Here is a 26,111-nt window from a genome sequence, read left to right on the forward strand (position 1 = left end):
GACTTCAACTACAAACTACAGTCATCAGAATTCCATAGCAGCTAGCCATGGCGGTTAAAGTGGTGTCAAACTGGATTATTTCTGTAATGTAGATACAGCCTAAGAAAACAAAAGTAGTGACGACAGATGATTTATGTAACTTTATAGTAGACAATAAAGACACAGCATTTTCCATACTTGGCTCAGTCGTTGATCAGAATGGAGACTGCAGTCAAGAAATGAATTAACTAGACAAGATCCTCAAATGGAAGAATATATCACTGAATTCCAAAATCAGGATTTTTCCTGGCATTGTGTTTTCAATTTCTAGGTATACTTATGAAAGCTGGACAGTGAACAAAGCTGATAGGAAGAGAGTCAATTCATTTGAAATGTGGTGCTGGAGGAGAGTTGTATGAATACTGTGGACTACCAAAAAGACAAATAAATGGCTCCTAGAACTAATCAAGCCTGAACTCTCTAGAAGCCAAGATGTAGAAACTGAGACTGTCATATTTTGGACATATCATAAGATGAGATGATTAATTAAAAAACACAATAATGCTTGGTAAGGTAGAAGGAAATAGGAAAAGTGGAAGACGGCAGTCCAGATGAATAGATTCAAATGAAGGAAGCCACAGCCTTTAGTTTGCAAGATCTGAGCAGGACAGTTGATGACAGGGTGATTTGGAGGTCTCTCATGCATAGGGTGACCATAAATCGAAGTTGATTTGATGGCAATTAACAACAGCAAGCAACAATTAATTATGCAGCCTGTGTTTACTGTGGAAGAATGGTTAATTTTTAAAAATAAAATCAACTGCAAATGTGTTTAATATTGCCAGTCATTTGGGCCTAAGTGACTCAGCCTTGATATGATTGCCTGTGTCACACCCTCTGTCAGTCAGCTGGAAGAACCCAGAGCTAAGGGAAGTGAATCTGTCATTTCATATTCAGAATAACCTTAATCAGTACTTCTTTTTTTTTTTTTATGAAAAAGCAATTCTCAGGTTGGTATAGCTGCTCTCTTAAATCAAGAAAATGCAAAGGGTTTGAGCTTCCCCAGGCTCTAAGACTGACAAATTTGGAAATCAAAATTTCTGCTAAGTGGGATGGGGCAGAATTCCTGAGTGGGTTTTGAGAAGAAGTTGAGAATTCTGTGGCAAATACATCAGCTCTTATACTGGGTTCCCATCATCTAAGATCATAGGAATCCAGGAAGCTGGCTCCTGCTGAGTCAGACCATTGGTCCATCTGGCCCAATAAGACAGCAAGCAGTCTCCAAGTGTTTCAGATAAGATTCTTTCTCAGTGTTACTGGAGATGCTGCAGATTGAATCAGAATATTCTGCATGTAAAGCAAGTGTTCTTGAGTTAGCAGCCCATCTCCCCTTCCTAGGTGTGTATTTATGCCAGAGTCAGTGAAAGTTAAGGAAGAAAGTGCAAAGGCAGGGTTATAGCTAAACATGAAGAAAACAAAAATAATGACTACAGATATTTTACATAACTTTAAAGGGGGTAACAAAGACATCAAGAGCGAGTGTGGCTTGAGTGTTGGACTGCGACTCTGGAAACCAAGGTTCGGATCCCAGCTTGGCCATGTAATCCCACTGGGTGACCTTGGGCAAGTCACACTCTCTCAGCCTCAGAGGATGGCAATGGCAAATCCCCTCTGAATAAATTTGCCAAGAAAACCCCATAATAGATTCATCTTAGGGTCACCGTAAATATATAAAAAATGACTTGTAGGTACCCAACAACAACAATGATGACATCAAAATAACTAAATATTTTGCATACCTTGGGGATTGCAGTCAAGAAGTCAAAGGAAGTCTAGGGGTGCATCTGCACTGTAGAAATAATAAAGTTTAACCCCACTTTAACTGTCATGGCTCCATACTACAGAAACTTGGGATTTGTAATTTTGTGAGGCATCAGTACTCTTTGGCAAAGAAGGGTAATTTTGTGAGGCATGAGCATTCTTTGGCAAATCATAGCATTTCATGGGATGGAGCTACAGCACTTAGTGGTGTCGAACTTCATTATTTCTACAGTGTAGATGAACACAAAATCTTTCTTTAGAGCAGGTCAAGCCACATAGAAGTGACTGAGGTGCATGTTATTCACAACAATTGTGGTTTACTGTTGACATCTGAATGTGACCAAAATTGTATCATAACATGATCCATAAGGCAGGCATTGATTAAAAATAAATAATTAGATGAATAGGATGACCCAGGAGGCAGAACTAAATTGTTTGGAATCCTTTGTGTGTGTGTGTGTAGAATGATATTTCACAGTATATAAGATCTCTCCAGTTCGTGAGATGGACTGGACTATAATAATGAGAGAGGACAAAGTTATGCATTATATTACAGCTGGAATTCTAGTTCCCTTATGACCAGTCACATTTGATCAAGTGGTCTTGCACAATTGCAGGTGGGAGGGCCAGTTGTATTGAGAGAGTATTTTTATTTTTAAAAGGTCTCTTAACATTATGTATAGGACACAATATTATACAATCATTTGGTAAGATTATGTACAGGTGTGAAGATATGCACAATTCCATAACAACACGTTTATATTGTAGGAATTCGGAAAAGTAGGAATAAGTAAAGGTAATAGTTTGGATGCAGTAAGAAAATCAAATGTATATATGAAACGGATTGGGAGATGTAATGATAATTTTGATCAAGGGAATAAGAATACTTTGAATATTAGCTCAAACACAACACTAAACCGGAGTTGAATAATTAATGTATTTTATGGTATGATAGAAGAGGGACTGTTTACAGAATGTAATCTAGATTACTATATTTGTAGTAATGTATTATATCATGTAACGACTTCTTTCTCAAAATATAAATGAATAGAATGAAAAAAGGTCGCTTAAAAGCTTTCTACTCAGAGAAGAGAGAAACTGCATGGTGTAGTGGTTGGAGTGTTGGACTCCATGGGACCAAGGTTCAAATCCACATGTGATCTTGGCAAGTCATACTTTCTCACTCTTAGGGAAAAGCAATGCAAATCCTCCTCTGAATAAATCTTGCCAAGAAATCCCTGTGATCGGTGTGCCAACAGAAAAATGTAACAAGGCATGATGCTGATACTATTCCCCCCTACCCAGTTTCTTTTGGGGTCCTGTTGCTCACTCTGCTCACACCTGCTATGGGGAAAATGGAAAGTCCTTGTACTCTTGGCAGGAAACAGACAAGTGAGATACAGGACTTGGGAAGCAGTGAAGCAGGATGGGAGGTATAGTGTTTTCATTCACATTGCAAGAGGAATGTTAAAAGCATCTGGCTTCTCTGTGAAAATAAACAGTTTTATCCTGGTCTTATTAAGAACATTCTTAAGGGGAGTTTGTACTTCCTTTCTCTCCCTCTTTCCCCCTCTTTCTCACACACACTTCAGAAACACTTGGATTACAAATAGTAACAAAATGGATTACAAGTTTATAACAAAAGGAAGGGGAAAAAACACGGACAAAAGGTTTCAGCAGAGTTTAATGATAAAAGGTGGTGGGGATTTGCTCTGACAATGCAGAAATAAGGTATTCACCCTCTATCCAATATTGGAGTGTATTTTAGTATTTAGATTCTGGATATTTATGAAGCAGCCTTCATTAGTCTAGGGTGTTCCAGATGTATTGGACTATCGTTCTCATAAACCCTGACAATGGCTATTCTGGCTGGAGCTGATGAGAATTGTCTGAAACAACTGGAGGGTAACAGCTACTTGCTCTCAGTTTGTGTGCTTCTGTTGCATGTATGCTTTCTTCTTCCTAGCTTTCTTTGGATCTTCAAATTTGAGTAAATTTCACATTTCTTTGGTTAATACAGTTTCAAATTGAGTAAAACCTGAAATTCTGTAGAAAAACTACTGAGAAGACGACATTTTAGGATAGCACACTCCAACTGGTGCCCTTGGGAGATGCTATTCCCATCATCTCCCGATAGCAAGGGAATTGGTCATGCTGAATAAAGGTGGTGGGAGATGCAACCCCACATATACAGATGGGTGCAGGATAGAGGAAGACTACTCTAAAAAAGTATTGTATTTGAGATGTCCCTTGTCGTCATAACCATGCTCAGGGTTACTTTCCTGCAGGAAAGTATAATAATCCCTTAAACCTCCTTTACCAGGCACTTACCTGAAAAGATTAAGGATGACAGCCAAGTCAAGAACATGAGCGGACAGTGGTTTTATGAAGCCAAGTCCAAGAGGCACCGAGAGAAAATTAATGGAGCGGATATCATCCGGGCATCAATCAGGAGGAAGCCTTTGAAAACAGGTATGTAATATTGACTTTTTAAAAACAAAAAAGTATTTTGAAGTAAAGAAACATGTTTAGTTTTTTGTGCAGAGCTTTGGCCAAGTTTTGCAAAAACAAAACAAAAACTAAAAATCATATGAAACCCATTAAATGCTCTTACGTTGCCAGGGTATGTATGTCCATGAAATACCAGCTGAATGTGTTCATCCACACAGAATGAATAGTGTACTGCAGGTGCAGGACAAAAAGAAGCGTATTGGCAGCCTCTCTGTTTTGGTCTTGTTCTCTCCATCTCCAGAAGACTGCTATGCAAACTGGAAATGGGTTGTTTACCAGTTCATTTGAACCAGATCTCTTGATCCTCAATTTGTCCCTCTCTTAACAAACCAGGTTATGAAACTAAGGCTTATTCTTTGTTTAATCAATTTCACTTGTTTTGGATCAAAAAGGAATAAAACACGAGGAAGTGTGGGATTGGTCTGGAGGCTGTGGTTCAAAAATAAAATAGTAAAAATTGGTCTCTTAAAATAGGACTTACTGAGTGGAACGCACCGGCACTCAGTTCACTCACAATAAACCACAATTCTCCAGAGTCCTGACTTATTTTCAGCAAACATGGGCACCTTGGTGGTTTTAATAGTAAAGATTTTGGGCTGCTGCTTATTTTTCTTGCTCTTCATTTTTTTTTAAATCTAGTTGGTTATTATAAACATTTGTACTATAAATCTTTTCTCCCTTATCCTCCCAAACTATTTTTTGTTGAATGTCATTTTACTGGAGTCTGCCCTTAATATCACTGTTCAATGAAACACCCATACTAGTTATTCAAGAATAAACATGAATCACACAGTAGCCCATCGTGACAAATTTGCACAACAGTTTTCCGATAAAATTATTTGTATCCATGCCAGAAATGAGTTGATGCAGCACACTAGCAGCAGCACTTGTTCTATGAACATGCAGCCATGGTGAGGCTATTTTTCCAGTCCCTTATTTCTTTCATGGCTGCTGCATTTCAGCCTTTCTTCTCCTCTTTCCACCACTTTCAGTGTCATACTTAAACCAGCAAACAAAGGGAACTTGTGGCACCTTTGAGACCAATTGAGTAAAAGATGTAACAAAAGTTTCCATAGATTTGGTCTACTTCCTCAGATGCATGGAGTGAACTGGTGCCCAGGAAGACCTTTACAGTCAGAATGTATGAATAGCCATAGAAATGCAAAACTTGTAGTTCAGTTTTAACTATGGTTGTTGAGGGACAAAGGCAGGAGGAAAGATATTGCCTAAGGCCAAGGTAGGTGGATGACCATAAGAATGGTGGAGGGAGTTTTGGAATGTGATATGTGCAGACTGGGAATCAGAAAGGTGATGTGACAAACTGGTCAAGAGCATAATATACATATGTAGTACACCAACAAAATTAGGGCCTTAAATACCATAGTGTGTTCAGCATAACCCTCACCAGTCCCGATTGGCAAAGTCAGTGCTAATTAATCCTTCCCCATCCCACTTTTTCAGCTCTTTTTAAAATATCGCAGTTTCTTTCTGTTCTTCCTCCTTTGACCTACAGTTAATTCAGTTGCTGCAAAGTAAGTCAAAGTGCAAAAGTGGCTTGCACTCAGCTCAGTGTGGAGAAAAGAGGGCAGAGTCTTGCCCATCCCTGTAGGCTAGGGCAAAATCAAACTGCTGCAACCTCTCCTAGCTTGTTGTGTTAGCAATATACCACTTAACAGTGAACTAGCACTCACTATGCAGTTTATAGTGTGTAAGCCCCTACAAGCTGGGTACTCATTTTACTGACCTATGAAAGGATGGAAGGCTGAGCGGACCTTGGAGCCCTGCAGGATCGAACTCACAACCTTATGGCTGCAGGACCAGCATTTAACCACTGCACTACCAGGGCTCTTCTCCATTAGTATCTTTTGCTATTTTGATCACACATTACCCAGTTTTCTTTTCCGTTCTTTATTTTTATATGCAAACAATATTCAGATAAAATATGTATGTATATTAATAAATTCTTTTCTAAAATACAATCCATTGTAGTTATATTTTAAACATATATAGTTATCTTCTGTTCACTTTCCCTCCTACTTCACATGTGTAATTCCCTTTGTTAATCTGGTATGCAAATAAATAATGAGACAAACTTTGCAACATTTCACAGATAAAAACTAGGATATGTGTTTAACATGACTCAAGCGGAATCCTTACAAAACAGAACCCCCAAACCAGGTATTGGGTTGCAACCTCCAATCCTGGTTGGGGTCACACTCTCCTTTAAGGACTGTGTTTGCCGTCTGGGGGTGCTCCTAGACCTGTCGCTTCAGATGATAAATCAGGTGAATGCGACAGTCAGGAGCGCCTGTTATCAGCTCCAGCTGATATGCAGCTGCGCCCTTTCTTGGAAGTAAGGGACCTAGAAACTGTAGTGCATGCACTAGTAACCTCATGACTCAATTTCTGCAATGCACTCTACATAGGGCTACCCTTGTGCCTAGACTGGAAACTACAGTTAGTACAAAACATGGCAGCCAGGCTGATCACTGGTAAAATTAGAAGTGATCTTATTACACCTATTCAGAAATCTCTTCACTGGCTGCCTATTGGTTTCTGGGTACAAGGTGTTGGTGATTACCTTTAAAGCCCTACATGGCTTGGGTCCAATTTATATAAGGGATCACCTACATCCATAAAATCCGCTCTGCACCCTCAGGTCCTCTGGAAGGAATTTATTGCAACCCATAAAAAACAGACTAACGGCAACCTCCCAGAGGATATTCTCTGCTGCCAGAGGAGATCCGTCAAATGACCAGCCTAGACAGCTTCAAAAAAGCTCGAAGGCTTTCATGGCCGGCATCCATAGTTTTTTGTGGGTTTTTCGGGCTATGGGTGAACAGAAAGAAACTCTGCTAGAACATGGCCACATAGTCTGAAAAACCCACAAAAAACTATTCAAAAAAGCTGTCAAGATGGAGCTCTCCTGGCAGGCCTTCCCAGAATAGTTCAATCTAATTTCGATACTCTCTGTACTTTATGTAACCATTGCCTCTACTAGAAAATTGCTGTCATTTAAACAGGTTGAAATTTTAAATTGTATTGTATTTAATCCTGTTTCAAGGGTGGGGGGGTTCAATTTATTTATTGAGAGTATGGCCTGCACCCACCCCTTTCCCAGCTGGATTGGGGCCTCAGTGGCTAGAGCGGCAGCTGCTGAGGCCCCGATCCGCCGCTTTCCAGGCTGCGGGGAAGCGGCAAAAGGCCCCTTCCCCGCAGCCTGGAAAGGGGTGTCCTTGGGGCTTCAAGCCCCAAGGACACCCCACGGCGGCGGGGAGGAAGAGAAAGGGGCCACTTGGCTCCTTTCTCCTCTGCGTCGCTGGGCGCAGCCGTCTGAAGGCTGCGCCCAGAGATGCAAACGGCAAAAGGAGCTCCGTTTCAGAGCTCCTTTTGCGGCTGGGGAAGGGGTGCACTATGCGCCCTGGCGCAGCATGATGTCACGTCCGCGCCGCCCCGTATAGAGGCGGCGCGGTTGTGACGTAATGGCGGCGGCCGTGTGGAACGGCCGCCGCCATTTTGTGTGCATTCTGCGCGTGCTAGGGTTGGGGGCGTCCGGAAAGGACGCCCCTTTCTAACCCTAGCACGCGCGGAGCACACACTTTTAGGCCCGTTTGTAACGGGCCTATGTATTATTCCAATATAGTCTAATCATGTAAGCCGCCTTGATTGCTGCAGCAGAAAGGCGGGGTATAAGAATAAAGTTTATTTTATTATTATTTATTATAAATTTTAACTATTTATATCCATGACTCCAAATTTATATACACAAGATTATTCCATATAGTCTCTCTAGTTTATTAATCATAAACTTTTTGAACAAATAGTTATCAATTTTTGTCATAACTATTTCTTTATTACTATTGTTATAGTATGCTATTGTCAGAGCCCATTCATCTTTTTTTCTTTATCTTCCATCTGTTTAACCAGTTAGTTAATTTATCTAGTTCTTGCATATCCATTAATTTCAATAACCACTCATCTATAGTTGGGGTTTATTTGTCTTTCCATTTTTTTAGCTAATAATATTCTTGCTGCTAAGATCACATATAACAGCATTCTCCAAAGTTCCTTCTCAACATTCATAGTGGTTTTATTTGTCATGTTCAACACATATCCTTGTTTTTATCTGTGAAATGTTGCGGAGCATAGTTCAGCTCCAATGGATGTAACCAGCGCATCTGTTTGTCTCATTATAATTGATGTTTTCCATACAACTACAAACAACTACAAGCAAATAAACGTGGTACATTAAAAATAGCTAGTTGTATGAATGTACGGTATGTATATGTGTTTGTTTTTTGTATGGTTTTTATTTCTAATAAAATAATTAAAAAAAATAAAGTTCTGGGTAGAAGAGTAGCAGGCATTTTGAGTCAAAAGCAATCTTGGATCAGAACCCTTTTTGCTAAAGGTATCTTCAGTTTCACAAATGTTTATTACATGTATAGTCTAGGGGATGGAAAATATTAATATATGTCTACATGACAATGAATAAAAGAAGCTCAGACTATGAAAAAAATGACCTTTTCCAGTTTGTACATCATAAAGATATGGAAAGGAACTTTGGGGAATTGAGATCTATGACATGTGTGAGATTCTTGCCCTTCCTGCCTTATAAAAGAAGATGGGGGCAGGAAGATGGCTGAGTCATGGTAATGGTGAATGCCTCTTTACGATTTCCTCTTGTCTGAAGAAAATGGTACTTATATCTATGCTTTAAAGAAACCTCCCTGAACCCTACTGTACTGCAAAAAATATTTGGTGCTAGAGTGTATATTAACATTAATGTTTCAAGAATGCCTTGATGAGGCTATATACATAGATCCATTTCAAACCTGGCTACGTGCCTAGATATGGGACAGAGATTTAAGTTTTGATTGTTGGTGGTTCTTGTTTTTAATTTAAAGCATTCACAGACATCAGGCGAGATATAATCTTTTTCCTGCTTTCTGTCTGTAATGTGTTTCAGCAGAGTGGAGTCAAAGCAGGTCAGACAAGACAAAGAGCAGCTGGGTGAACAATGTCAACAAAGAAGTTCCCACGCCACCAGGACCATTGAGTGTAATAGAAGAGGAATCAAAATCTAGTCAGAGGTTTGACACCCAAAGGAACTTGCCGATAACTTTTGTTGTTGTTCTAATAAAATATTGCTAAGCTGTTCACTGATGCAGAGGACTGTGTGCCACAAACTTTAATACTGTGATTTAATTCATTTTGTTTCACTTTTAATTTTATGTATACATTAGGTTCAGTTTATAGCTAGCATGGTCTGCCTAAATTTCCTGCAAGCACTAGATCCTATGTAGTCTTGAGAGCTGAGCAGAGATAGGCCTGGTTAGTATTCACTGGGGGCCAACAAGGAATGTCAGGTTCTATGGACTGTATTTCATAGAAAGGCAATGGCAAACTGCTTGGGGTTTAACCTTTTAAAGGAAACAAAAATATAAAAATATGACAGCTAAACCTGTTAGAGATTGTCTTTCATTAGCAGAACAGCAGAAGTGCGATTTTGCCTAACTATGCTTTCCTAAAGAATAAAGACTTACTCAAAAAACAAAAAAACTTATAGCTTGTAGTTTTTAAAAAAAACAATGATGGCTTTAATATATATTTACATAAAAACGAAATCCTAATCTAACTGGTGATATTTTAGGAGAGAGTAGAAAATCTCACCATCTTTGAGATAGCAGGAAGATGGGAATAGGTAACTGCTTAGAATCTCTATAGAGAGAAGACAGTTAGTCTGAAAAGACAGTTAATCTTAAAAAGGAGAGTAGCCAAAGTAGGAATCCCTATCTATATAAGGGGGGGGGGGGGGGAGAATGCAAACATATTCCAACAGTTATTCCTTGCCCAAGAAGACCTTAGGAAGTTCATGGGGTGTCCATAGGTCAACAGGTGACTTGAAAGTGCCCATGTACACAAAGAGAGAGAGAGAGAGCTAGCAGTGTCTCACAAGGGCACCAGGTGGGCCATATAAATGAGGCTGAATCTCCCTGCAGCTCTTTATAGGTCTTTTGATTTTAGGCTCCTTGAACCACTGACTGATAGAGGAGAAGGGACTCCCTGCTATCACTATTTACTGCACAAAGGGAAGCCTTCTCTGCCTATAAGGAGGGACCTGATTCCATTGTTATCAGATGAGGTCTGTACGGGTGAACCCGCCCTGCCAAAATGTGACATAAATGATACATCATGCTATGGTTTGTGTTAGGCTAGTTCTAGTGAGACCAGCTGTGTAGCTAGAGGATGGGTATGTGTGCAAAATGAATTTCTACCTTCATTAAATACAATTTTCTTACAGTCTCCAAATTTCAAATATTTCAATAGCTTCAATTTTCCACTCCATATTTAGGCATTAGGGTCGCCAGAATGAAAAATGGATATGGCTTCGTTACCTTTAAAACTTGTGTAGGAGATCGAACTTCAGTAGGTGTTGCTTGTTAATCTAGTTGTATGATAAGCAACACCTGCTGAAATTGCCTCTTCTATACATCCATTAAAGGGAGAGGAGCCCTCTCGAGTGTTTACTCAGATTGCATCTGCACTGCAGAAATAAAATGCTTTGACACCACTTTAACTGCCATGGCTCAATGCTGTGGAAATCTGGGAATTCTAGTTTGTTGTGGCACCAGAGCTCAGGCAACTCTACTAGGCATCCAAAGAAAAAGGGCAGGCAAAGATACCAAGGGAGTATAAACACAGCAAGTATGAATAATTTTCAGCATTTCACTCACTGCAGTGCTAGAAATTTGAGGACTGAAGGAAAATTTAATTGGGTGAACAGAAGTGTTACTTGAGGCTCTGTCTGCCTTTGCCTCCGACCCTTGGTTACAGTCCTGGAAGAGATCCAGGTTCCAGTTCTAGCTCAATTTTGAAACTTTACTGGGTGACCTTATGGGGTTGCCATGGGGATAAAAATGAAGGAGAACCATGTGTGCCACTCTAATTTACAAAGTAGGTAAGCTGTTTTGTGCCTCCAAATTACTTCCAACTTATGGTGACCCCAAGACAAACCTATCACGAGATTTTCTTGGCAAGATTTGTTCAAAGGTTTGCCATTGCTTTCCTATGAGGCTGAGAACTCACTGGTTACCCAGTGAGTTTCATGGCCAAGTAGGGAATCAAACTCTGGTCTCCAGCGTTCTAGTCCAACACTTAAATCACTACATCATGCAGCGATTCTGGAGGAATCTGTAACATCTTCAAGATTAGTGGCATGGTGGAATTAGGATTTAACAGAGTCAAAACGTTGGTGCTTTTTTATTAGTAACAGTGATACCTGTCACCCTTTCCCAGCATTCCTTTCCCCCTCTGAACTTAATTGCAGTCCTCACAAAAGCTGGGATGGTTGGGCTGGATTTTGCCAGTAACTACATACTGGTGTGTGCTATTGTAATATAAAGTATTTGGGGGTCTGGCTTCTTTTTAAATGGGCAGTTAGTACTCAGTGTTTTTCAGAAAAAGTGTTGATCAAGGCTGCATGTTTAATCTAGTCATAGGTACCAGCATTGTACATTTAAAAGCTCCTTTTTAATGTTTTCTTGCAGATTGAAATTGCTAATAATCTTCAAATGTTATTTGTTACAGTGTCGTAGGAATAGTCAAGAACAGTAGTTTCCAGCTTTTGTTCCTTAATTTGTTTTGGACTTTAGATCCCAGAAGCCCCAGCCAACTTGGCCAACAGTCAAAATTCTGGGAGCTGAAGTTCAAAGCATCTGGAGGAACAAAGTTTGGGAACCACTAGTCTAGAATGAGAGCCAATGTGGTATAGTGGTTTGAGTGTTAGACTACAACTCTGGAGACCAGGATTCAAAACCCATTGGGTGACTTTGGGCAGTCCACACTCTCTCAGCCTCAGAGGAAGGGAAAGCCAACCTCTTCTGAACATACCTTGCAAAGAAAACCCTGAGATAACTTTGCCTTAGGGCAGCCGTGAATTGGAAATGACTTGAAGGCACATAACATGAGAATGAATAGGTATCTTATAGGTTGGCATGCTGAACCTTTTTTTTCTTCTTCTAAACAGCAAATGTTAGCTGTAGGGGAGATGGAGATACACACAGACACACACCCATAACTGTAGATGTTATAGTTTGGAAAGAATGTGAACTGCACTCCAAAGTACATAAAGGAGAATCACCCTTGTTTAAAGAGAGGGAAAGGTTGTACTTTCTCAACTGCGCTCTTTCTTAAAGTAGGTGCTTCTATAGACAGGGAGTGAATTGTCCCTTGCCTCTTTGTGGAGAGATACAGAGAGAGAATGGTCTGCATTTAAGCTAGGTTGGACTTTGATGCATTGCATCAAATTTAAGCTAAAACTCTGGTGTTTTTTTTTTAAAATAAGAATAAGTGGGCATCTATCTGGAGGCTTCTTTTCTTTGGGCCTTTCATGCTAACTGCCTCCAGTTAGCTTGGCTGTTTTTCTTTTTTAGACAGCAGCTCCCTGAATCTTTTGGGATTCTAGCCATGCTAGCTGGGGATTTCTGCAAGCTGAAGATTCAAAAAGCAGCTTTTACAAGCTTTGGTCCATCTGAAATGCTAGAGTTGTGTATCCATGCATCTGGTTTTTATGTGATTGGTTTCCTGGCTCTAGCTTTTCAGCTAAGTTCACTTCCTGTCTATAGTAACACCTTATGTTATGACAAATGTCATAAGAGCAGTCCTCATTATAGAAAGCATTCCAATAGCCAGTCTTGGTAAGCTCAAAAGCATATATGAAAGGTGGCAGGTTCCCTCTTTCAACAGTGGTGGCATTGACTTTCTAATGGTAATCTCTAAGCTGCATTTCTAGCCACAGACAGGTCATTTGATGATATAAATGCAACAGGAGATAGAAGAAGAAAGAAAGAAAGAAAGAAAACTGTTTTAGAATACCTTGATATATTTGACTCTACAATGGTTGAAATTTCATTTTTCCTCATCTGGCATGCTTTCCTTTTTTGTGATTTAAAAGATAGGCCATGATTCAAGACCACATCTGAGCAGCAATCATTTTCCTTCCTTTGAAAACATCACCAGTACTCAAAGGGCTAATTGTTTTACTTAGATAGAGATTTATGCCCTGTTATTCTAGAGCTTAGCACGGCTTATTTTTATTTAAAATCTCAGTAATAAAATGTAATACCAATACAAACAAAAAATATTTGCATAAAACGGCAGATACTTGGCATAGAAGAAAATAATTAACAACAATGATAAACACAGCTATGGGTCAGAGCCATTGTCATGGAATGAATATCTCCAGTGTCACTTCTTTCCCAGTGAAATCACAGTTAAAAAGTGGTGTGAAGTAATGTCCCAGCTTTGATTCGTGAGTGAGTTGATACTGTGGCTCTGAGTCATTGATGGTCTTTATCAAGCTGGGTTTGGAAAATTACAAAAATTCAAATGCTTGGGGTTGCTTGCTGATAATCTTTGATTTGCTTTAATTGTGCTATAGAGATAGGCTATAAGTACTTTCTTGTTTTTCTTTTACAGTCCCAAGGTACTCATTGCAAGTTCTAACACATTACAGAAGCCCCGAGAAGATACAAGAAAGGCAGCTATCTCGCCATCTAATGTGGGTTCATTGTCAGTGTCTTCTAAAAATTGAATACCTGTTTTAACGTATTGCAGAAGAAAATGGAAGTCAGGATTTTCTTACCATATGTGTACATTATTGGCATACATAGGGACATCAAAGGGTAAAACATGTAGGGCAAAACTAAATGTTAGACAGAAATCACAGGATTCCAGGTGTAAGGCAGATGTTTTGCAAATTTGAAAGCAATGGGGGAAAACAATTAGTGCAGTCTGGATAAATAGGCAGTAACTCAAACATGCCTATTTATCTACTATGTCTCCACATCAACCACATTTGTGATATCTCAATAACCAAAGACTTAGGAGTGCATATTTACTGAGATGGTGTATAGCTCTGTCCCAAGAGATGTAGACCTAAACTGGAGCGTTAATTCAAAGTAGAGCAGATCTACTGAACTAAGGTGAACTTTGCAAGCCAAAATATATGTTAAGTTCCAGACCCAAGCAGTGGATCTGCTCTGCTTTTAATTAACAGTTGGATTTTGACCATTGCTTCCATGCATTTGAACTTTTAATACTAAAGTACACAGATTGTAATTTGGCTATCTGGGAGTCTTACTAATTGTGGGTGACACTGGCCTTGTTCACACATGCATGTACAACCCATGATTATTGACTCTCGACTGAATATAATAATTATCTCCAACACAACCTTGTGTTGTGAGTTGGTGGTGAATTCAGGGAGGGTTCTGTTCGTGCTGATTAATCATGATGGCTCCTTCAGCAGTGATCATCATAACTTGATGTACAGTCAATAAAAATGAGGCACACACATGAATCAGCCCTTTGCTATCAAAATAAGAACTTTAAAAGTGACTCTGGCCCCATACAGACAGACCAAAATAAAGCTGCTTTGCGTCAGTTTGTAAGTATGCTGTTTAAATGATGCATGCATCCTAAGAGTCCGGAAGCTGTGCCAAAGCCATGCTCCAATCGTAAGGACTGGATCATGGCTTTGGCGCGGCTTCCGGACTCTTAGGACATGTGCATCATTTAAACAGCATACTTCCAAAGTAACCCAAAGCAGCTTTATTTTGGCCTGTCTGTACTGGCCCTCTGATGCCTTTCACTCTGGACAATTATAGCACTAATTCCATTTTAACTACCATGGCAACATCCTGTGGAATTCTGGGATTTGTAGTTTGGTCAGGAACAGGAGCTTTCTGTCTGAATCAGTCATAAATACCTCTCCCTAAACTGCAAATCCCAGGATTCCATAGGATGTAGCCCTGTCAGTTAAAGTGGAATTATAGCAGCATGACTGTGTACTGTAAAAAGGACCCAAGACTAGGCACTAAGTGCTTATGCATGCTGTTGACAATTGCACTGAGTATCTGACAGGTCACCTTAAAAACAAATCTGCTGTTTTCAGATATCAGATTTTTAGCCAGAGCCACTGTTAAAACAAAAGCATAATTTGGCTAAATAAAATACAAAAATAGCTTTCAAACACCAGAATGCTTTTTGCTGTTTTAATAGGCTTCTGCTCCCCTCATCTAGTTTCAAAATAGGTATCACCAAGCTTATACTTGCAGATTTTATAGCAAAGAAAGGAGTTTGTCTGACCAGGGTAAAGAACAATCTTATTACCTTGCTGGATCAGTACTGATGCAATCATTTCTTTTGAAATTACTTTACCTCTTTTAAAAAAATACTTTAAAGTGCATAGGATAGAAGAACAAAACAACTTTTTAAAAAAATATCTGACCAACAGTCATAGATTGTAGTCTGGAAGTTCTGGTTAGACTGGAGAAGCTGGATACATGGTCCCACTTACTTTGGTATTTATTGACGAGAGAATGTCTTGCCGATATGCCAACAGTGCAGTAACTGTTGGATGCCATCAACTATAACTTACTCTCAGTTCAGATGTATTCAGTGATAAGTAATTACCCAGTACCAAATTGCTTCTTTTTGTAATAAGATAGTATGAAGTTACATTTCAAAAGTAATGGGCCCCATGGGAACAGCATCGCTTTAGAGTTTGGGAGGAACTTTACAAAGTAAAAAATTTCTAGTTACTTGTAAATTTTAGGAACATTTTCAGTGGTATTTTCCAAGTTTTGTGCTATTTTCTTATCAGTCTTCTTAAGTAACAGAAAGCAACTTAGCTTAATAACCCTTTTCTGTAATGTTAACTAGGATTAATTATGTTTGATGGGCATATAGCACATTAGTTTTAATAAGCAGCTTTTCCCAGGTTCTGATTTTACTAAACTGCCCATGCTTTACATGTCTAATACTTGTTGAGTATTTGTACATGTCCAATTGCTTTTGTGTAAGCTTTGAATCTTGCAGCATTACTTGGTGTAGTGGTAAATTTCTCATCATTTTTCCCAAGGCATAAGGTTTTGTTTTGTTTTTTTCATTTTGTCACACTAGAGAAAGCAATGGACTTGTGGATGTGGACCATTTATGTGCCTAGGGAGGTGGATTCATACCTCACCTTAACAAACAAAATGAAATGAATTCAAAAACCTACCAGACTTTCTCTTGAAATCTTTCTCCATCTGTTAAGATGGCATAGCCTCCTTATAAATAAAGGTTAATAATAATAATAATAATAATAATAATAATAATAATAATAGTTTGCCAGAAATAGTTGCTATCAAGCCACTGTTGTCCCACTTTTCAACTGCTTGTTAAATGCCCCAGTTTTTCTATCATCCTCCCACTTTCCTACTTTGTCCTTTGTTCAGTTTTTGCAAATGAAGTTCAAAGTGCAAAAGAAGCTGCTGTAACCGCTCCTAACTTGTCTGTTCTTCATTAATAACTTGCCATCTTGAACACATATGTCTTTGTTTTCATCTGGTGAAATGTTGGAGGATATGAAATGCATGAAAACTTGCTGCTGTATCTTCTTATTGCTTCCATATGACTTCAGATCTATAAAATAACAGGGGATCTTTTGATATAGGAAATATAATAAAAAAAACAAACACATTAAAAACATACTTTGCATATTGTAGTCTGGTCGTAGCTGTACCAGAAAAGAGCCTTGCTTTATTTTTCTGTGGTGATTCTTTCCACACTATTATAATATATTCACCTCTCCTCTAGGATTTTCTCATGAGGCTTGCTGAGTTGCATAGTACCAGACTATCTGTTGCATTCAGATTTTGGAATATATCAGCATAGTCAGTGGTAATGGATTATGATAATTGCTGTCCAAAAACATCCGGTGGGCTGCCCATTGCTACCCATCCCTGCCAGGCTCTCCCCCTGGTTCTATGCGCAGTCCTGTACATTTTCTTGCTCATGTTCCTTTTGAAGATTAGAGTGTTAAACTAAATATTATATTTGTTTCAGCAAAGAAAAAATCCATTTAATGACTCAACACTTCTTGAAGACAATATGAAAACTGAGCAACCTGAAAACAGAATGACTGGTTTATCAGAAGGATCAGACAAAGGTGACCTTTTTAAAATTAGCTGCACTGCTTTTATAAAATCGTTGAAAGGTTGGAACAAATCCAATGGGCCCTCAATATCTGGTGGGGTTTGGCTCCAAGACCCTTTGTGGATACCAAAATCCATGGATGCTCAAGTCCCATTATATACAGTGGTGTAGTAAAATAGCATCACTTATAAAAATGGCAAAATCAAGGTTTGCTTTTGAATTAGTGTGTGTGTGTGTGTGAATATTTTTGAACTATGATTGGTTGAATCCATGGGTGCAGAATCCTTGGATAAAGAGGGATGACTGTATGACAAAACGTTTTGATCAGCCACTTCTTGTGTCACATTAATGATTCCATCATGTTGCAAAGGAGTTTTCCAGAAGTGTTGCGCTGCCTTTTTGCATTGGCAATGCAGAACTGCAACAAAAATACTGTCTGTGTTTTGAAATCTTTTGGGGAGGCCCTTGTCTCTGTTGCACTACCCTCACAGGTACACCTGATGGAAACATAGAAGAGGAGAGGACCTTCTCAGTGGCTTCTCTGGAATTTCCTTCACAGAGAGATTAGACTGGTTACCTTCCTTACTATCTTTCTGCAGGCAGATAAAAACCTTTTGATTCCAGCAGGCCTATGTGAAATTTTTTAAAGAGGAAATGGGCCTTGTAAATATAATGAATATAATGAGGATGAGGATGATTGGTGATGATAAAGTGCAAAATTAAAAGAAGACATAGCTCTAACATACCTGGTATATATAAGATGTGTATAATGAATCTTCTTGTTCAGTACTAGAATCAGATTTGCTCTGGGAAATCTGTTGTATCAGCTATGTTAGGTTTCTGATAAAGAACTGAGTAGATTAGTCTATATATGAGATGCATGACTTGTGTTTCTTGTGTTTATTTTAAATCAGTAGTAATGTAAATAGAATTGTATAGTGACAAGCCATCATTCAATGTAAATGAGAGGCTTGCCATGTTGGATGGGGGATTCTGGGAATTATAGTCTCAAAGGTAATTTTGATAAGTGAGTATTGAACTCTTCTTCTGTAGCTGAAAATTGATCATTACATTTTGGTGTTAATACTAAAAATGTCAAAGCTCAGTTAAGTTTGTAAATTCAAACTGTTATGTTTATCCAATACTGTTCCATTTGTAAATACAAAGGTTTTTAGTAGTAGTAGTAGTAGTAGTAGATGTTGTTGTTGTTAACCCGCCTCTCCCCAAGGCTCAAGGTGGATTACAACATAGATTAAAACACATTAAACCATTTAAACACATGTTAAAATACATAAACAAAGGGCATGTTAAAATCACCCAGCATAACTGGATGAAGATGCATAAATGGGCCTGTCTGTTTTTTTTAAAAAAACAATTTTTAAGCTAACCAAGACATGCATAGCACACTTAGATTATGAAAGATTTGCTTTTGCATCACAAATTTGTTCCTTTCTTAGTTATTCCTTTCTAGTCCAACCATGCAACAGACTGAGGCGGGTCATAATAATAATAATAACAACAATGTTTATTTATATTGCCCTTTTCACCACATGGCAGCTGAAATGAACTGTACCAGTACAGCTTGTGTGTGAGAAAAGTAAAATTTTCAGAATATTCTCTTGCATTAAAGCCACCTCAAAAGTACTAAACTATCGGTTTAGCATGTGTTGGGCTAGAATCTTTCTCCCTGTTTGTGTTTCAGTAATAGGTTTGCTATAGTGGTTTGAGTATTGGATTAATATTCCAGGAGCCCAAGGTATAAATCCCTACTTGGCCATGAAAACCTACCGAGTTGCCTTGGGCAAGTCACACACTCTCCTCCTCAGAGAATAGAAAACCTCTTCTGAACAAATCTTGCCAAGTAAACCCTGTGGTAGGGTCACTTTACTGTCGCCATAAGACAGAAACAACTTGAAGGCACTCAACAGAAACATGGACATCTTTACATGCAAGTTGCAATACAAAAAGTATACAGGGCCTGCAGCATGAAGTGATAGTCCTCATTGTGCTAAATGGTTGATCAGGCTAACAACAAAGCTTGAAGCTCTCTGTCTTCTTGCACTGCATCCCCTAACAAGTAAGCTTATGGCAGTTTCTCCTCCACGGCAATTAATAATACTTGTATTTACTTGCATGTTTCTTTGCTTCTACCAAATCTTTCATTTGTAGTATGTGTTTACCCTTTTCTTTATGTGCATGTCTTGTCTTGCAGACACACACTTGCCTTCAGTAGAAAACCAACCCAGAGTAACCTTAACAAACCACAGCAGGTTAGAAGGGCCAGAGCAGGCTCCCGCAGGACTGGATAAGTTGCAGATACAGGCAGGAAAGCCTCCGGTGCCAAAAGCCAGGAAAAACATCCATAAGACGTCAGATGTCAGTTTGTCAAGTGAAGATTCATTCTCCAAATCATCAAGAAGACTCAAGCAGGCTAACGGCCAAGGGACACCACCCAGGGGGATCTTGAAACGCAGTTCAAGTTCAAGCTCCACAGATTCCGAAGTGCTCCGTGTAAACCAAACCTTAGATCCCCCCAGTAAAAGTGGATTGCCGCCCTCAGCTATACTTGAAGATGTTGCAGAGAAGGATGCTCCTCCTGCTGCAGAACTGGAAGAATTCTCTCAAAACTCATTGGAAAGACTAAAGCAAGTCAGATTCTCCTCCAATGTAAGTAGGAAAGAACGTCCGCAGAGCCTGGAGTTGCAAGAGGGCAAAGAGTCTGGGGAATTCACATTGTTAGATTCTGACTATGTCAAGACCAGTGACAACCCTGTGGATGGCTTAGATGTACTTCAGAATGGGGAAACTCAGCCAGCAAAGCCTCCTCGGTCCCATTTTCCAGCTCTAAATGATAACATTGAGGACAGAGGAGTATCCCAAGAAGAGGAAACAGCTCTAAGCTCTTACAATGCTAACAGTTCAGATCCCTCACAGCCTGTGCAAAGCCCCATTGTGGAACCTATATTTCCAAGCGAATCTCCTGGCAAGATCCTTCCCAGGCCTGGGGAAGAACAAACTGCTGATATGCAAATCAAAACTAAACGTCTGAGCCCTGAGCCAGACACTATCTCCAAAGGCACAACTGGTAAGAAGCACAGGATAGCCCCATGTGTTAATAACTAGTAAAAACTTTGGCTTTGAGCGGTCCTGTTTTCCAGTCTTGGATTTGGAACCATGCTTTTGCTTTACCATCTTAAACTTGATTATTTCAAGTACTAACCATTTGTCACTTCTGCTTCTTTTTGACTCATTATCACTGCTTCTTCAGATATTTGCAGATTATTTTGTTGTTTAGGGTGCACTCCATTGTTTGTTTTGATGAACTGACTCAAATCAAATCACAGTGGGGACAAGCAAGTTATTAAATCTTTATTTGGGCAAAATATAAAATGGGTAAGTAACATTACCTAAGGAAAGTCTGAGATCTAATCTTGCTGTTCTGTTTATTTGGAAGTACATGCCAGGATTGAAGATATGGAATGTGACAGCTAAACCCTTTCCTGCTCCAATTCCTTCCCCGTTTTTCTGTGTTTGGGGCAAGTAATGGTTTGCTATAATTTTCATACAAACTATGATTTGGCTATCAATCTGAAATGAAAGCTTTCTTAAAATAAATCTTTGTCTCTTTCATCTGAACCAGAGAATTGTAAGAGAAACAAAGCTTGGGTCTCTATCATTTTGCAAGCTTTTATATTAGGAATTTTGAGGCTTAATCTGAAATGTGAACAAGCATTTTTAATGTTTCCCTGGTATTTGTTTTTAAATGAATATTAGTCTATCAAACTAAATGAAAAAATACTGGTGTAGATTACACACAATCTAACAGAAGAGGACATTTCTCAATTGCATAGTTCACTACTAAAAAACATAAGTTTGCACAGTGTGTCTCTACCTATATAATTGCCATCTTATCTCTTTGAAATATAGGGCCATCAGTGTTTTTTCTTTTATCATGTTATTTGGAAAGTTTGCATTTCAAAAAGGACTGCAAGCTTTAATTAACCTTTTAAATCAGTCACTTCCCTTTAAACTTAACTTTTCTTTTATTAAAAAAAATATTTCTGAGGGAGGCAACCTGTTAGAGCAAGGGTAGTCAACTTCAGAGCGAGTGGAGACCTATTCACACTCCCATATTCTCCTGATGGGCCTCCCTCCATTTTCAGTTCAGATTCAGTCAGAAATTGATCAGACATCACTATTGTTTCTTACTTTTTGGGGTATTTTTTGGCAAAAATGCCTCAAGGGGGATGCCACTGTAAAGGTGGCTAAATGCACCATCTAAGTTTTAGATTCTAAAATAGAGAATACCTTTCCTCTTAAAATGTTTTGGTCATATGCAGATATGTGCAGGTTTAGCTGATTAAAATTCACTTGGTAGACTAATACTCTCTTAATTTGGTGTGGCAGACCATGTTTCATAGCAAAAACTGGCTCTTTCTCTTCTAGGCCAGCAGTTGCCTTTGGCTACAAAAGAAGAGCCTCAAGCACCAAAAGTTGGCTCTGCAGACCTTGAACAAGGTAAGCCTGCACTTGTTGAAGGTCAGAGTGCTAAAACCACTTCTAAACCTGACAAACATGCTGTTGAGATATTGAAGGCAGCTGATGAGTCCATATCAAAAGTATTAGACTGGTTTAAAAGAAGTTCCAGTACGTCCAGTAATGAAACAATTTTGTTAAGCCCTCAGGAGAGGGAACTTGCAGAGGAGATGGACAAGTCAAGAGGGTTGCCTGTAACTAGAGAAGATGACAGATTGAGTACCATTGTGTTAAATAGAAATTCTTCCACATATGAAAAGGAAGAGCCAACTAACAAGGACTATGACTTCCATGCAGTTGTAAACCAACCAGACCAATTATCATTTGCAAAGATTGGAAGCCCAATCAGCCTATTAGTAAGAGAACAAAAAGATTATAATCAAAGCAACCAAGGCTCTAACAACCAAGGGCAGGACATTCATATCAGACCATATCTCCAGACCATTGATCAGGGTTTGAACGAGACCAAGGGAACTGGTTTGGGAGCTGAACACAAAACAGAAGTGGAAACCCCTTCACACAGCGAACTGGAGCCATTTCAGGATAACAAAATGAAGCTGGATTTGAAGAGTTTTGATTCTTCCGTAAAAGGGAAAAAGAATACACATGCATACACTGATGGAGAAAGAGATGTTAAATCTCTCTTGGAAGAGCATCAGCCTAGAGAATCTGAAGGAAAACAATCTGAATTTCTAAATGGGGTAAACATGCAACATGCCAACAGAGGGAATCTTTCTGTTGTGCAGGAGCAAGAATCCAAGCAATCATCTCTGACAGGATATAAAAAAAGAGTCAAGGACATCAAGGCTTTTTGGGAAGGAGAGAAAATTACCCAGCAGGCTGCGAATAAGGAAGATCTAGTAACTGGAGTCAGAACTGTAAATAACACAGTACTGAATGATAAAAAGGAATCCAGTACAGCAAAACAAATGGGTGGATCATCAGGCTATGTTACAGGTGAATCTGACAATGAACAAAGCAAGTATAGTAAAGTTACCTTTCGAAAAATTGAATTAAGTGATGATGATACTGAACCTAAAAATAATGACTTTAAGCTGTCTTCAGAAAAAATGAAACCAAGCCCAATGGATAACTCCCAAAGAAGCCATTTTGTTGATAGATCTGCCAAAACACTTCCAAGTGAACAGAAGTATAATGAATTTACAGAACAGCTGGGTGGAGAGAATTTGCAGCTAAGACACAAGGAAGTGTCCTTTTCTAAAGGTGATGGAGGTTTACAGGCTGGTGCCCTGCAACAGAAACCTCATTTTAAAATTCATTCTTTAAAAGAAAAAATAGATGAAGAATCCAGGGCCCAGATGCTCAACCCTTCACAGTTTCAAAGCCTAAGAAGTTTTTGGGGTGCAGGAACTAAGCCAATGAGCAAGACGGATGAGGAAAAGGTGAAGACAGTTATCCCGAGGAATAGAAACAGTAGTACGGGAAGTTATCAGAAGGAGTCAGAGGAGTTAAAAAAAGTTAGAGTAGAAAATAGCCAGGCAGTTTGGGAAGGTGAACAGCAAAAACCAATCTTCATAGAAAAAAGACTGGAGGAACGAAATGCAAAGGTTTCACCTGTAAATGTCTTAGAAACAAGCCAGGTGTTTCCAAACAAAGCAGGACAACCAGCTCTCTTGCCATCAGTAGATGCTGTGCCAATGGGAAGTTTAGAATTTGCCTTACCAGAGGCTGACTACTCAAAGGCTCCACAACATAATAGGGTGGTTCCTGCAGACACAGATAGAAAAGATGAAGTTACAGGAAGTGAAGTAGTAGAGACTGTAAACAGAACTTTGGTGCCATCAAAACATGATGCTGATATCTTCAACATCAGCTTGGAAAGGTTGCTGAAGGAAATCTCTGGTGTGAAAACTTCTTCCAGTCATCCTACAATGATGGATGTTTCTGAACAAGCTGTTTCTCTATCACAGAAGAGCCCTTTTTTTAGTAAGGTGATGGAACTCAGCCATGGTTCTTATCCTGGTAGTCAACATAAGAGTGGGTTAGGTCCACAGGGAATGGAAGGAGTTGCACAAAAACATGACTTGCAGAAAGATCAATCTGCTGAATTTAAAAGAGGCACAGGGAGTTTGCCTGCAACAATAGAAGAATCGAGTTCATTACCTGGGAGAGCTTCTAACATGGAGGAAGATGGAGTTCATCAAGATGATATTCCTTCTCAGAAAAAAGTCTTTGAGATCCCATCACTCAAACTTATACTACCTGATGCTTCTCTTGTTGCTCAGAACAGAGCAAACTCTCCTACTGAAGAGGTTTCTGAGACAGTGACAGGGATTAATGTTCCATCAACCAGAAAATGCAGTGATTTGAATACCAGACTAGTCTCCCTTCTTAAAGAATCATCAGAAATGCCTTGCATTTCAGCATCTACTGAGAATATTCTAAAAAAACAATTTTACCGTATTGCTGAAGAGGACCAGCAAAGGTCTTGTAAGAAAGTGTCTGAAAAAACTATTCCTGTTTCAACCCAAATGGCCAATTCTCCACAAGACACCATCACTGAGGCAACTGAGGGAAGCAGAGATGCTCATGAAGGTGGTGGCAGTGAAATGGCTATAGTGCTGAGTGAACCAACCAAAGAGGCCACTCTCTTGTTGCCATTAACAAACCAGAAAAATGTGGAAGCTGAAACATATGCTTCTTCTATTGACAAGCAACCTAAGGATGTAGCAGAGATAGTGGTAAACAAGATTAAATCAAATGCCTATGATCCTGCAGCATTTAGAGCCAATTTAAGCAAACTGCTCAAAGAGGATTCAGAAGACAGAGAGGTCCTTATATCAACTAATGCCCCATTGTCAACCCACATGCAATCAGTTTTTGGCAAAGATGGACCATATCATCAAGAAATAATTGAAATAGTAGAAAAGGCTGCTGTTCCCTCCAATTCCAGACAGGTGGGACTTAAAGCACACTTCCAAAAACTGCTCAAGGAAGACTCTGAAATCCAACCTGAAGACCAGAAAAATATAGATAATAGCACTAGAGCGCGAATGGAGAGGGAATCTAATCAGAATGTACGTTTGGTTTGTCAACAGCAAATGAATCAAGAAGTCAATGAATCTGTAAACAAAACTGTTGTTCCATCTAAGGTGAAGCAAAGAGAATTTCATACTGGCTTACAGAAACTGCTTGAAGAAGCTGCCCAGATGCCACCTGCCCAGTTGGGATGTTTAGATGCCAAAATAAAAGAGAACATGCAGGTTAGGCATAGTTTAGAAAGCATGATGGACCTTCCTCAAGAAGCAGATGAAAATGTAATAAAATCTATTGCACCAGGAAAAGATGATGATATATTCAAATCCATCTTAGAAAAGTTACTTAGGGAACATGCTGATGCTACTTCACAGTCATCCATGGAAGTTCATGACAACTCAACATTTCGATTAGAAAAGCAAAGCTCATCTGTAAAACTGTCAGCACCCATTACGAGTGTGTCAAGTGACTATCGCACTGAGGTTAAAATACCACTCAAGGGTAAATCTTTCAAACAAGATAACCAAACTATAGAGGTAGCAAAGGTTTCTGGAGTCCCAGAAACGTCTGTGGTTTTCCAGAAAACTGCCCATGTTAATCTTGCATCCAGTGGAGCCCAACCTCTTGAAAAAGGGGAAGATTCTCCCACCCATTCCAGGACAGATGAGAGCGAGCAGAAATATGAAAGAGAGAGAGAAGATAGGGTTTCCAGGCCAAGTGCTTCCTTGGAGGATGGGAATGAAATAGTGACAGTAATGCCTAGATCCCAGAGGTCAAGCACCCCACTTTTACAAAAGGACAATTCTCCCCAAATAAGTAAAGTGGAGCTGCTTCTTGCTTCCCCAAATGCTGATGACAGTGAAGATGATGATGAAGATGCCAGGAGCTTTGGATCAGATCTCTCTGATGAAAACAACAGTTCCTTTGTCCGAATCCAAAGAAGGAGAACACGTGAGCAGTTTTGAATTCTTTTATTGTTCTGGCCGCTTGTGCATGTGCGTGTGTGTGTGTTACAAATGTAGAAAATCATATGAATGGAACAACATTAGTCTCCAAGGCCAAATATTTGGGTAGCATTTCTCTTAAGACATTATTTCCCAGATGTTTACTATAAGGGGTGCTTTTTCTTGCAATCAAAGAGTAGGAAATTGTTGCTGTGCATTCCAAGTGGTGATACATCCCACATAGAAGTCTACTTCATTGCTTATTGCACACTACAGAGTTCTTCCATACACTTGTCAGGGCATGAAGAAGTTGCTTTTTGGACTATGACTCCAAAATTT

The 26,111-nt window shown here is 39.3% G+C and overlaps 1 protein-coding gene across 4 annotated transcripts in view; it reads left to right on the top strand.

Annotated features, from left to right (window-relative positions):
* Nucleotides 1–26,111, top strand: part of SYTL2 (synaptotagmin like 2) — a 95,638-nt gene that overhangs the window by 47,778 nt on the left and 21,749 nt on the right. For 2 of the 4 annotated variants that reach the window (XM_089512897.1, XM_089512896.1), the window contains exons 3-8: nucleotides 4,124–4,272; nucleotides 9,281–9,404; nucleotides 13,792–13,873; nucleotides 17,206–17,308; nucleotides 19,508–20,380; nucleotides 21,742–25,779. In XM_089512897.1, coding sequence (XP_089369023.1) covers nucleotides 4,124–4,272; nucleotides 9,281–9,404; nucleotides 13,792–13,873; nucleotides 17,206–17,308; nucleotides 19,508–20,380; nucleotides 21,742–25,779 — 5,369 coding nt within the window. The remainder of the gene's footprint in view (nucleotides 1–4,123; nucleotides 4,273–9,280; nucleotides 9,405–13,791; nucleotides 13,874–17,205; nucleotides 17,309–19,507; nucleotides 20,381–21,741; nucleotides 25,780–26,111) is intronic. The other 2 variants (XM_089512898.1, XM_089512899.1) reach the window with 2 other exon arrangements.

Source organism: Sceloporus occidentalis, unplaced genomic scaffold (genome assembly GCF_023333645.1).
Source record: "Sceloporus occidentalis isolate IW3139 unplaced genomic scaffold, rSceOcc1.0.p SCAF_2, whole genome shotgun sequence".
Classification (NCBI taxonomy): domain Eukaryota; kingdom Metazoa; phylum Chordata; class Lepidosauria; order Squamata; family Phrynosomatidae; genus Sceloporus; species Sceloporus occidentalis.